Source organism: Nerophis ophidion, linkage group LG26 (assembly GCF_033978795.1).
Source record: "Nerophis ophidion isolate RoL-2023_Sa linkage group LG26, RoL_Noph_v1.0, whole genome shotgun sequence".
Lineage (NCBI taxonomy): Eukaryota > Metazoa > Chordata > Actinopteri > Syngnathiformes > Syngnathidae > Nerophis > Nerophis ophidion.
Window position 1 is genome coordinate 2,523,615 of NC_084636.1, and position 14,667 is coordinate 2,538,281.

Here is a 14,667-nt window from a genome sequence, read left to right on the forward strand (position 1 = left end):
CTTTGCTTCTTATAACTTTCAGAAAGACAATTTTAGAGAAAAAAATACAACCTTAAAAATGATTTTAGGATTTTTAAACACATATACTTTTTTACCTTTTAAATTCTTTCCTGACAATTTAAATCAATGTTCAAGTAAATATTTTTTTTTATTGTAAAGAATAATAAATACATTTTAAATTAATTCTTCATTTTAGCTTCTGTTTTTTCGACGAAGAATATTTGTGAAATATTTCTTCAAACTTATGATTAAAATACAAAAATTATTCTGGCAAATGTAGAAAATCTGTAGAATAAAATTTAAAATCTTAATTGCAAAGTTTTTTGAATTGCTTTTAAAATTTTTGTTCTGGAAAATCGAGAAGAAATAATGATTTTTCTTTGATAGAAATATAGCTTGGTCAAATTTGTTATATTTTCTAACAAAGTGCAGATTGGATTTTAACCTATTTAAAACATGTCATCAAAATTATAAAATCTTAATCAGGAAAAATTACTAATGATGTTCCATAAATTCTTTTTTAATTTTTTTTCAAAAAGATTCGAATTAGCTAGTTTTTCTCTTCTTTTTTTCTGTTGAATTTTGAATTTTAAAGAGTCAAAATTGAAGATAAACTATGTTTCAAAATTAAATTTTCCTTTTTTTCATATTTTCTCCTCTTTTAAACCGTTCAATTAAGTGGTTTTTTTTTTCATAATTTAATCTCTACAAAAAACCTTCCCTAAAAAAAAAATGTACGACGGAACGACAGACAGAAATACCCTTTTTTTTTAATATATATATATACACCGGTATATAGATTTATTTATTAAAAGGTACATTGAGCAAATTGGCTATTTCTGGCAATGTATTTAAGTGTGTATCAAACTGGTAGCCCTTGGCATTAATCAGTACCCAAGAAGTAGCTCTTGCTTTCAAAAAGGTTGCTGACCCTTGGTCTAAGAACTCACTTTTAAAAGTGAAGTGAATTATATTTATATAGCACTTTTCTCTAGTGACTCAAAGCGCTTTTACATAGTCAAACTCAAATATCTATGTTCCATTTAAAGCAGTGTGGGTGGCACTGGGCGCAGGTGGCTCAAGTGTCTTCCCCCAAGGACACAACAGCAGTGACTTGGATGGTGGAAGTGGGGATCGAACCTGGAACCCTCAAGTTGCTGGCACGCCCGCTCTACCAATCGAGCTTTACCACCCCTATATAAAGTGAGTTGTTGTAAATGACCCTTACCAAAAAGTTTTTGTTTTTTTAATCGATTTTTAAAAATGAGAAATGTATTTGGTATCGGGGTAAACGGTTGCAAAAATAGCTCAAAAAGTTAGCATGTTAATGTTATCCATCCATCCATCCATTTACTACCGCTTATTCCCTTTCGGGGTCGCGGGGGGCGCTGGCGCCTATCTCAGCTACAATCGGGCGGAAGGCGGGGTACACCCTGGACAAGTCGCCACCTCATCGCAGGGCCAACACAGATAGACAGACAACATTCACACACTAGGGACCATTTAGTGTTGCCAATCAACCTATCCCCAGGTGCATGTTTTTGGAAGTGGGAGGGGCCTATCCCCAGGTGCATGTCTTTGGAGGTGGGAGGAAGCCGGAGTACCCGGAGGGAACCCACGCATTCACGGGGAGAACATGCAAACTCCACACAGAAAGATCCCGAGCCTGGATTTGAACCCAGGACTGCAGGAACTTCGTATTGTGAGGCAGACGCACTAACCCCTCTGCCACCGTGAAGCCCGCGCTAATGTTATCATGCTTGCAAACTAACGTTAGCATGATAATATATATAGCATGTATTATAGTCATCAGAATCAGCTCCGAGCGTTTTGGCAGGAAAAGACGAGACGGCGCCCAAGGCTGATTATAGTGAACTTAAAAAGGCGATCGATACTCTGATCGAGGAAGTTGCTACAATCAAGGAGCAGCAGAAAACAATCATGGCCCTTGTTGTGCAGCTGGGTTAGATAAGAGATGACAATTTGGAGAAAGACAAGAACATTGCAATTCTGGAGAACAGAGTTGCTGATTTTGAACAGTATACACGGATCAATGACGTGATCATCACCGGACTTAGCATCAAACCCCGGTCTTACGCACGAGCTGTAACCCCAGCAAATGGAGGGGAGCCGGCGGAGTTGGATGTCATTTCAATTGAGCGACAGGTAGCGGTCTTCATGCAGTCCAAGGATATACAACTGGACTAACAGCATCAAATCAATCAATCAATCAATGTTTATTTATATAGCCCCAAATCACAAATGTATCAAAGGACTGCACAAACCATTACGACTACAACATCCTCGGAAGAACCCACAAAAGGGCAAGGAAAACTCACACCCAGTGGGCAGGGAGAATTCACATCCAGTGGGACGCCAGTGACAATGCTGACTATGAGAAACCTTGGAGAGGACCTCAGATGTGGGCAACCCCCCCCCCTCTAGGGGACCGAAAGCAATGGATGTCGAGCAGGTCTAACATGATACTGTGAAAGTTCAATCGATAGTGGCTCCAACACAGCAGTGAGAGTCCCGTCCACAGGAAACCATCTCAAGCGGATCAGCAGCGTAGAGATGTCCCCAACCGATACAGGCGAGCGGTCCATCCTGGGTCCCGACGAGCGGTCCATCCTGGGTCTCGACTCTGGACAGTCAGTACTTCATCCATGGTCATCGGACCGGACCCCCTCCACAAGGGAGGGGGGGGACATAGGAGAAAGAAAAGAAGCGGCAGATCAACTGGTCTAAAAAGGAGGTCTATTTAAAGGCTAGAGTATACAGATAAGCATGTCACCTTTTGCCCAGGAGAGGGACAAACGACAAGCCGAGCGTTATCCTGAGGTTTGTAAACAGGAAGCACAAGATCGCGTTGCTAAAACAGGGAAGGAAGCTAAAAGGAACAAACGTTTACATGAACGACCATTTGACCAAACGAAATGCTGATATAGCTCGAAAAGCACGCCAAATTGAGGAGAGAGAAGAAAATTCTACAAACTTGGACAGCGAACTGTAAAGTGTTCATCAAACTCAACGGTACTCCGGAGAAGGCCAAAGTGCTGGTGATTAGAAACATGGAAGATCTGAACGAATATGACGTTTGAACTGGACTGTAAGGTAAAAGCGACTCAACCCAATCATGACACACATTGACAATACGCAAGATGCAAGCCATGACACGAGCCACATCATTCAGTTGATAAGTGAATATGACAAAGTACAGTTGAAAACATCCCAATACACTGAGCACCACCTACAAGACATGGAACAGGATGTAGACCCGGACAATAATTTCCTCCTCAATACCAATGAGAACTGCTGCTACTATACCAATGAACAGTACAACCAGAATATTATTACCAAAGGCAAATTATCAATTATCCATTTTAATAGTAGAAGCTTAAATAGGAATTTCAAGGACTATTTACACACATTTTCACAACCATTTAACATAATTGCAGTATCTGAAACTTGGATTAACAGTGAAAACGTGTCAGATTTTGAACTGGATGGTTATGACTTTATTAATATAAATAGACAAAACAAGGGGGGTGGAGGGGTGGCAATCTATGTGGATAGCACCTTGAGATTCAAACGTCTGGATGATATGACAACTGTGGTTGATAACTTACTTGAATGTCTAACGCTTGAAATTTGTATGGAAGAAAGTAGAAATGTGATTATTAGTTGTATATACAGATCACCAGGTGCACGCATTGCACATTTTACAGATTGGATGGAATGCCTGTTTTCAAAGAAGAGTAATGTTAATAAAGCTGTCTTCATTTGTGGAGACTTTAATATCGACCTTTTAAATCCCAGTAAAAATAACGATATAGTTCATTTCATTGACACAATGTACAGTATAAGTTTATATCCCAAAATCACCAGACCTAGTCGAATTTCATCCCACTCTGCCACTCTAATCCACAACATATTTACCAACGATATTGAAAATAAGACCGTAAGTGGGCTATTGATCAAAGATATCACTGACCACCTCCCAGTTTTTCTGATATTTGATGGTAACTACAGGACAAAAAAATTAGAAAAGCCAACCCAATACAGAAGAAGGAGATCAGAGGAATCCATTAGTTCATTTAAACATGATTTACTGGAGCAGAATTGGGATGTAATTTATGAAAATGGTGATGTTAATAGTGCTTACAATATATTTTTGAGAATATTTAGGTCATTATATGATAAAAAATTGCCCAATAAAAGAATGCATCAGCAAAGGAAAGTATACGAATTGTCCTTGGATCACAAAGGGATTGCAAAATGCTTGTAAAAAGAAAAACACTCTTTACAGGGAATTTATAAGATTGAAAACAAAAGAAGCAGAAAATAAATATAAAAAATATAAAAACAAGTTAACTAATATTATGAGGTCAAATAAGAGGGATTATTATAAGAAATTACTAGATGATAATAAAAATAATATCAAAGGAATATGGAATTTATTAAACAGTATTATAAGAAACAGTACCTCTTCAAATAACTATCCAACGTATTTCATGAATGATGGTAAAGAAAATGATAATATTGAAGATGTAGCTAATGCCTTCAATAAATTCTTTGTAAGTATTGGACCCGAACTTGCAGCAAAAATCCCAGATCCACGGACAACTGGTAAAAATATCAATCAATCAATCAATCAATGTTTACTTATATAGCCCTACATCACTAGTGTCTCAAAGGGCTGCACAAACCACCACGACATCCTCGGTAGGCCCACATAAGGGCAAGGAAAACTCACACCCAGTGGGACGTCGGTGACAATGATGACTATGAGAACCTTGGAGAGGAGGAAAGCAATGGCTGTCGAGCGGGTCTAACATGATACTGTGAAAGTTCAATCCACAATGGATCCAACACAGTCGCGAGAGTCCAGTCCAAAGCGGATCCAACACAGTCGCGAGAGTCCCGTTCACAGCGGAGCCAGCAGGAAACCATCCCAAGCGGAGGCGGATCAGCAGCGCAGAGATGTCCCCAGCCGATACACAGGCAAGCAGTACATGGCCACCGGATCGGACCGGAAGAAAAAGAAAAGAAACGGCAGATCAACTGGTCTAAAAAGGGAGTCTATTTAAAGGCTAGAGTATACAAATGAGTTTTAAGGTGAGACTTAAATGCTTCTAGTGAATAAAAATATGGAGGGATTGTTGGAGATAAATCTCAATTCTATGTTTTTAAATGCAGTGGGTGAAGAAGAAGTGTTGGATATTGTAAACAAATGTAAGAACAAAATGTCCACAGACTGCAATGACATTAGTATGGCATTGGTGAAAAATGTCATTACAGGAATATCAAAACCATTAACATATATCTGTAATCTGTCATTTCAAACCGGCACATTTCCGAATGAAATGAAAATAGCTAAAGTTATAGCTCTGTTTAAAACTGGGAGCAAACATCACTTCACAAACTATAGACCCGTCTCTTTACTTCCACAATTCTCTAAAATATTAGAAAATATTCAATAACAGGTTAGATGCATTTATAGAAAAACATAATTTCCTCCCTGACTGTCAATATGGGTTTAGATCAAACAGATCTACATCAATGGCAATCATTGAAACAATAGAGGACATCACAAATGCCATAGACAAGAAACAATATGCAATGGGAATATTTATTGATCTAAAAAAAGCATTTGACACAATTAACCATGATATATTAATCAATAAAATGGAAAAGTATGGAATCAGGGGAGTTGTACTAGACTGGCTTAAAAGTTACTTAAATAAGAGACAACAGTTTGTGAAGTTGGGGAATTGCTGTTCATGGTGTTTGGACATTGCTTGTGGTGTCCCCCAGGGGTCAGTGTTGGGGCCAAAATTGTTCATCCTGTATATCAATGATATCTGTAAAGTGTCTACATCTTTGAAATTAGTGTTATTTGCTGATGACACTAATATTTTTTGTTCAGGGGATAATTTAAATCAATTACAGGAAGTCATTATGGAAGAAATGAGTAAACTAAAAGCTTGGTTTGACTATAATAAATTGTCATTAAACCTGACTAAGACTAAGTTAATGTTGTTTGGAAAGAGGACACGTGAAACAAGGGTACAGATACAAATAGATGGGGTGGATATTGAAAGGGTTTTTGAAATAAAATTCCTTGGAGTTACAATTGACTATCAAATTAACTGGAAAGCACATATAAAACATGTACAGTCTAAGCTGTCAAGAAGCATCTCAGTAATAAATAAAGCAAAGCAGGTTCTAGATCACAAATCACTCCACATTCTCTACTGTTCATTAGTTTTACCATATTTAACCTACTGTGTGGAAGTCTGGGGGAATAATTATAAAAGCTCATTAAACTCAATAAGTATACTTCAGAAAAGAGCTGCACGCATCATCAACAAGGTTGGATATCTGGACCATACTCATTCACTATTCTTACAGTCAAAATTATTGAAATTTAATGATATTATTTTGTATCAAACTGCACAGGTAATGTATAAAGCCAAAATAAATAAACTCCCAGGAAGCATTCAAAAATTGTTCGGCACACGAGAGGGGGATTATAACTTAAGGGGAAATTTTAATTTCAAAATGCTTAGTTGTAGAACGACCATCAAACGTTTTTGTATTTCAATCTGTGGAGTGAAACTATGGAATGGTTTGAATGTGGAGTTAAAGCAATGTTCAAACATAAACCAGTTTAAAAAGAAGTTTAGGTACATGGTATTCCAGAGGTACAGACATGAAGAAGGGCTTTGATATTGGCTTTCTTGTGTAACAAAAGAGTTAGGGGCTGCCCATTGAGGCACTGGTACTACTGTTTTCTGTTTTGTTTTTTCATGATACTATTTCCATGAGCACTTGTGGTAACGGTGTGGCTATGTATGTGTGTAGTGTGCATATGTATGTATATATGTATCATGTATGTGTGTAGTGTGCATATGTATGTATATATTTATCATTTATTTAGATACAAGTTCATTAAGTTTGTACATAGAGTGAACAAGGAAGTTCGAGCTCGGAGTAATTTATGATTAAAAGAAAAGGGGTGGGATTAAATAAGTGTATACTTCTTCTCACTCCTTTTCAAATATGTAAAAAAAAAAAAAAAAGTCAAATGCTCATTTGTTTTTTTTTTATTCTCCATTGTTTGCATTTTGTTATAATAGCCGTTAAGGCTATAGCACTGTATTGGATCATGCTTGCTCTTGTTTATTTTGTTTTGTTTTTGCATATTTGAAATAAAAATATATCAATCAATCAATCAATAATTGGTTTGTGTCACATTCCAAGGAATTAGAGGGGAAGGGGAGAACACAACTAGCATGCTAACATCAAAGTGCTAACTTTTTAGCTACTTGTACTATTTTTTTCCCTCTCTTATTCTTTGGTATGTAACACAAGCTAACTATTATCATGCTCACGTTAGCTTACGAGCATGCTAAAATTGACGTGCTAACTGTACGTTTTTTTTTCCGCAAATTAGGCCGCATGATAACTTTTTGAGCTAAATTTGCTGCCATTTACTCCAGACGATTTTGGATCCATTCTGGATTCAAACCGATTTTGCCATACGTCCTTCTGGTTGCATGGAGATAGTCTAAAAACGTACTTTTAGAAGTGAGTTGTTATAAATGACCCTTACCAAAAAGTTGTAGTTTTTTTTTTTTTAATCATTTTTTTTTTTATTAGGGATGTATTTGGAATCGGGGTAAACGGTTGCAAAATTAGCTCAAAAAGTTATCATGTTAATGTTATCATGCTAATGTGAGCATGATAATTGGATTGTGTCACGTACCAAGGAATTAGGGGGGGGGCGGGGGGGGGGAGTACAACGAGCATGCTAACATCAATGTGCTAACTTCTTTAGCTAATTGTACTTTATTTTTCTCTGTAATTCTTTGGTATGTGACACAAGCTAACTATTACCATGTTCACATTAGCTTAGAAACATGCTAACATTAACATGTTAACTTAGTTTTTTTTTTTTTCAAATTACACAGCATGATAACTTTTTGCTCTAAATTTGCCGCCAGAGTCATATAACTTGGTACGGGACACTTGTAAACATTAAAGTGCTAACTTGTTTAGCTAACAGTTTACGAGTGTCATGTACCAAGTTATATGACTGGCGGAAAATTTAGTGCAAAAAGTTGTGATTTTTAGCATGCTAACATTAGCCTGTTATCCGTTAACGTGTCACATATCAGGTTAAATGACTAAGGTGTATGTCTGTGGAATTGGAGAAAAAAAAACGTAAAGTTAGCTAAAAAGTAATGCTAATATGCTAAAATTAACACTTAAAAACAGGATGGCAATGCAACAATATCAATTAAATTATTATTGGCTCCGATTTAAAAATACAAATCGCGTTCTGGACGCAAGTTTTATTTATTTTTTGTACCACTAGAAAATAATTTAACGTTAGCCGTCGTCAAAATTTCCACAAATAGTGTTCCCCACACTAAAAGGACTCTAAAATCCAATTCTATGTTGAACATGTGAATGCAACACTGTAGAAAAAGAGACTGGCTCGGCTGAGGACGGTTGTTAATAATATTATATATTTTTTTTACTCAAATGTTTTACAAAAACACTTAAAATGTGGAAGTTCAGCTTATCTACTTACAGATGACATTTACACACAAAACAGACACAATTCCTGTATATGAACAATATTACTAGTCAGCCAAAAACTAGACAAGTTGTTGTGCTAAAAGCAAATTAGCGCAGACGACGTCAACCTCGCACACTTAAATTACAAAGTACAACCATGGGGGCAGAGTTAAAATATATATATATTTCTTAAAATCTTAATTAAAATCTTTTAAAATGTATCTATGTGGTAGAAAAAATAGAAGGAGCATCTAGAAAAAGGTTTAAAGCGCCTAAAAAAAAAGGAATGCTGTTATATTCTTTTTTTTTTCTGACGTCTTGCATGAAGTTTTGTTGAGACGATAGAAAACTTTGAGGGGTTTTGTCTCCGCGTGTAAAAGTTGTTAGAATAAGTTAGTATCAAAAAATAGGAAAAAGTGACATTTTTGCAGAGAGGAAGTTGAAATGTTGAGACATACCAAATTGGACTGGTTGTGTGTGCGTGGTACCTAGAGATGTTTGATGATGTCACAGGCAAGACGGCGTGAAGACGCTGTCCCGGAAACAAAAGTGAAGTAGCTTCCTTGCCTCTTCTTCCTGTTTCCTGCTGAGCTTTGTCCGACAAATGAAAATACTGCCCTTTCAAAATAGGAGTAAAAAAGAAAGAAAAAGTCTGGCGTGGTCCTGATGCAAGTGGTCCATGGTGGCGCTACTCCATGATGGCTCTGTAGATGACGGGCTCGATGTAGTCGCCGCGGTACCGTGAATTAATGACCCGTTGCCTCTTGGACTCCTGGATGATCTCCTTGTCCTCGAAGATGCCGTCGAACCTCATGTCCGACGCCTTGGACTGCGCACACGGAGACGACATGAAGCGCCAGGGCGAGACCACTTGGGGACACCAGCAACGGTCACTCACCAGTCGGGACTTGACCCTCTTGGGTAGCTCCTCGTCCAGCGTGTACACGTCGTCTCGCTTGGCCGTCAGCTGGGAGCCGTCCTCAAACTCCACCTGGGCAAGGACACTGTTGACAGGCCACGCCCACTTTGCCCGCCACACTTGTCCAAACCCTAAACCTAATGAGAATCCCAGCCCCAACCAAAACCTCAATCCAAATTCCAACTAACCCTAAATTCCACTAACCCTACCACAACAAGCAATACCAGTCTTAACCAAAACCTCACACCTAAACCCAGACCAAAACCAAAAACCTGAATTTTAAAACCAACCCAAAACCTAAATAACACTTGAACCCTAATCCAAACCAAATCCCTATCCCCAAGTCCAAACTATACCCTAAACTTGATGCCAAAGCCAACCCCAATCCTGACAAAAACCTTGATCCAAATTCCAACACCAACACTAACCCCAAACAAAACCTCAACACTAAACCCAACCCCAGCTCCAACCAAAACCTTGACCAAAATCCCAACCCCAATTAAAACACTAACCCGAAAACTAACCTTAGCTTAGCCCAAAAAAACCCCCCAAAAACCTTAAACCTAATCATAATTCTCAACCTCAACAAAAGGACTAACCCTCATCCTTAACAACCCTCACACCTAAAAGTAAAACCAACCACAGTCCTTGACCAGAATCCAAAACCCAATCAAAACCCTAACCCTGAGACAAATTCTGGTCCTAACCTTAACCCTATACCTCCCAAACAACCTTGATTCCAACCTAAAACAAAGCTTTAAACCTAATCCTAATTCCCAACCCCAACAAAATGACTAACCCTAATCCCAAACAACCCCCACACCTAACACTAAAACCAACCAGAGTCCTTGACCAAAATTCCAATGCCAGCACTCACACTAACACTATAAGTAATCCCAGTCTTGACCAAAACCTTAAACCTAATCCCGGACCCAGTTTTAACCAAAACCTTAAACCTAATCCCGGACCAAAACCAAAAACCTCAATTTTAAAACCAACCCAAATCCTAATCAACACTTTAACCCTAATCCAAACCAAATCCCTACCCCCAAATCTAAACTACACCCTAAACTTGATGCCAAAACCAACCCCAGTCCAAACCAAAACCGTGATCCAAATTCCAACCCCAATCCAAACACTAACCCGAAAACAAACCCCAGTCCTAACCTTAACCCCCCCAAAAAACTTGATTCCAACTTAAAACAAAACTTTGAACCTAATCCTAACTCCCAACCTCAGTCCTAACCAAAACCTTGATCCAAATTCCAACACCAACATTAACCCCAAACAAAACCTCAACACTAAACCCAACCCCAGCTATAACCAAAACCTTGACCAAAATCCCAACCCCAATCAAAACACTAACCCGAAAACAAACCCCAGTCCTAACTTTAATTCTAAAAAACTTTGATTCCAACCTAAAGCAAAACCTAAACCTAAACCTAATCCTAATTCCCAACTCCAACAAAATGACAAACCATAATCCCAAACAACCCCCACACCTAACACTAAAACCAACCAAAGTCCTTGACCAATATTCCAACGCCAACACTAACTTTAACACTATAAGAAATCCCAGATTTAACTAAAACCTTAAACCTAATCCTGGACCAAAACCAAAAACCTCAATTTTAAAACCAACCCAAAAGTTAATCAACACTTTAACCCTAATCCAAACCAAATCCCTATCCCCAAATCCAAACTATACCCTAAACTTGATGCCAAAGCCAACCCCAGTCCAAACACTAACCTGAAAACAAACCCCAGTCCTAACCAAACCTTGATCTAAATTCCAACACCAACACTAACCCCCAAAAAAACCTCAACACTAAACCCAACTCTAGCTCTAACCAAAACCTTGACCAAAATCCCAACCCCAATCAGAACACTAACCTGAAAACAAACCCCAGTCTTAACCTTAACCCTAAAAAGCCTTGATTCCAACCTAAAACCAAACCCAAACCTAATCCTTATTCCCAACCCCAACAAAATGACAAACCCTAATCCCAAACAACCCCACACCTAACACTAAAACCAAGCACAGTCCTTGACCAAACTCCCAAACCCAATCAAAACCTTAACCCTGAAACTAATCCGTGTCCTTGCTTTAACCCTATACCCCCCAAAAAACCTTGATTCCAACATAAAACAAAACATTAAACCTAATTCTAATTCCCAACAAAATGACTAACCATAATCCCAAACAACCCCCACATCTAACACTAAAACCAACCAAAGTCCTTGACCAATATTCCAACGCCAACACTAACCTTAACACTATAAGCAATCCCAGTCTTAACTAAAACCTTAAACCTAATCCTGGACCAAAACCAAAAACCTCAATTTTAAAACCAACCCAAAACCTAATCAACACTTTAACCCTAATTCAAACCAAATCCCTATCCCCAAATCCAAACTATACCCTAAACTTGATGCCAAAGCCAACCCCAGTCCAAACACTAACCTGAAAACAAACCCCAGTCCTAACTTTAACCCTATAACCCCCCCAAAAAACTTGATTCCAATTTAAAACAAAACCTTGAACCTAATCCTAATTCCCAACCACAGTCCTAACCAAACCTTGATCCAAATTCCAACACTAACCCCAAACAAAACCTCAACACTAATCCCAAATGTAGCTCTAACCAAAACCTTGACCAAATTCCCAAGCCCAATCAAAACCCTAACCCTGAAACAAATCCTGGTCCTAACCTCAACCCTGTAATAGGGTTGCACAGTATACCGGTCCTAGTAACCCTAACCTTAACCCTATAACCCCCCCAAAAAACTTGATTCCAATTTAAAACAAAACCTTGAGCCTAATCCTAATTCCCAACCCCAGTCCTAACCAAACCTTGACAACATCAACATTAGCCCCAAACAAAACCTCAACACTAAACCCAACCCCAGCTCTAACCAAAACCTTGACCAAAATCCCAACCCCAATCAAAACACTAACCCGAAAACAAACCCCAGTCTTAACCTTAACCCTAAAAAGCCTTGATTCCAACCTAAACCTAATCCTAATTCCCAACCCCAACAAAATGACTAACCCTAATCCCAAACAACCTGCACACCTAACACTAAAACCAAGCACAGTCCTTGACCAAATTCCCAAGCCCAATCAAAACCCTAACCCTGAAACAAATCCTGGTCCTAACCTCAACCCTATAATAGGGTTGCACAGTATACCGGTCCTAGTATAGTACCAAACTATCCAAACTATACCCTAAACTTGATGCCAAAGCCAACCCCAGTCCAAACACTAACCTGAAAACAAACCCCAGTCCTAACCTTAACCCTATAACCACCCCAAAAAACTTGATTCCAATTTAAAACAAAACCTTGAACCTAATCCTAATTCCCAACCCCAGTCCTAACCAAACCTTGACAACACCAACACTAGCCCCAAACAAAACCTCAACACTAAACCCAACCCCAGCTCTAACCAAAACCTTGACCAAAATCCCAACCCCAATCAAAACACTAACCCGAAAACAAACCCCAGTCTTAACCTTAACCCTAAAAAGCCTTGATTCCAACCTAAACCTAATCTTAATTCCCAACCCCAACAAAATGACTAACCCTAATCCCAAACAACCTGCACACCTAACACTAAAACCAAGCACAGTCCTTGACCAAATTCCCAAGCCCAATCAAAACCCTAACCCTGAAACAAATCCTGGTCCTAACCTCAACCCTATAATAGGGTTGCACAGTATACCGGTCCTAGTATAGTACCAAACTATCCAAACTATACCCTAAACTTGATGCCAAAGACAACCCCAGTCCAAACACTAACCTGAAAACAAACCCCAGTCCTAACCTTAACCCTATAACCCCCCCCAAAAACTTGATTCCAATTTAAAACAAAACCTTGAACCTAATCCTAATTCCCAACCCCAGTCCTAACCAAACCTTGACAACACCAACACTAGCCCCAAACAAAACCTCAACACTAAACCCAACCCCAGCTCTAACCAAAACCTTGACCAAAATCCCAACCCCAATCAAAACACTAACCCGAAAACAAACCCCAGTCTTAACCTTAACCCTAAAAAGCCTTGATTCCAACCTAAACAAAATCTAAACCTAATCCTAATTCCCAACCCCAACAAAATGACTAACCCTAATCCCAAACAACCTCCACACCTAACACTAAAACCAAGCACAGTCCTTGACCAAACTCCTAAACCCAATCAAAACCTTAACCCTGAAACAAATCCTGGTCCTAACCTCAACCCTATAATAGGGTTGCACAGTATACCGGTCCTAGTATAGTACCAAACTATCCAAACTATACCCTAAACTTGATGCCAAAGCCAACCCCAGTCCAAACACTAACCTGAAAACAAACCCCAGTCCTAACCTTAACCCTATAACCACCCCAAAAAACTTGATTCCAATTTAAAACAAAACCTTGAACCTAATCCTAATTCCCAACCCCAGTCCTAACCAAACCTTGACAACACCAACACTAGCCCCAAACAAAACCTCAACACTAAACCCAACCCCAGCTCTAACCAAAACCTTGACCAAAATCCCAACCCCAATCAAAACACTAACCCGAAAACAAACCCCAGTCTTAACCTTAACCCTAAAAAGCCTTGATTCCAACCTAAACAAAACCTAAACCTAATCCTAATTCCCAACCCCAACAAAATGACTAACCATAATCCCAAACAACCCCCACACCTAACACTAAAACCAAGCACAGTCCTTGACCAAACTCCTAAACCCAATCAAAACCCCAACCCTGAAACAAATCCTGGTCCTGACCTCAACCCTATAATAGGGTTGCACAGTATACCGGTCCTAGTATAGTACCAAACTATCCAAACTATACCCTAAACTTGATGCCAAAGACAACCCCAGTCCAAACACTAATCTGAAAACAAACCCCAGTCCTAACCTTAACCCTATAACCCCCCCAAAAAACTTCATTCCGATTTAAAACAAAACTTTGAACTTAATCCTAATTCCCAACCCCAGTCCTAACCAAACCTTGATCTAAATTCCAACACCAACACTAACCCCCCAAAAAACCTCAACACTAAACCCAACTCTAGCTCTAACCAAAACCTTGACCAAAATCCCAACCCCAATCAGAACACTAACCTGAAAACAAACCCCAGTCTTAACCTTAACCCTAAAAAGCC

At 38.9% G+C, this 14,667-nt stretch overlaps 1 protein-coding gene across 2 annotated transcripts in view; it reads right to left on the reverse strand.

The window, feature by feature from the left end:
• Positions 1-8,515: 8,515 nt before the first annotated feature.
• The window catches only part of kdm4aa (lysine (K)-specific demethylase 4A, genome duplicate a), a 48,803-nt gene continuing 42,651 nt past the window's right edge, over positions 8,516-14,667 (reverse strand). For both annotated transcript variants that reach the window (XM_061888708.1, XM_061888707.1), the window contains exons 21-22: positions 9,488-9,580; positions 8,516-9,418 (exon numbers count right to left, since the gene is read on the reverse strand). In XM_061888708.1, coding sequence (XP_061744692.1) covers positions 9,278-9,418; positions 9,488-9,580 — 234 coding nt within the window. In that variant the 3' untranslated portion in view covers positions 8,516-9,277. The remainder of the gene's footprint in view (positions 9,419-9,487; positions 9,581-14,667) is intronic.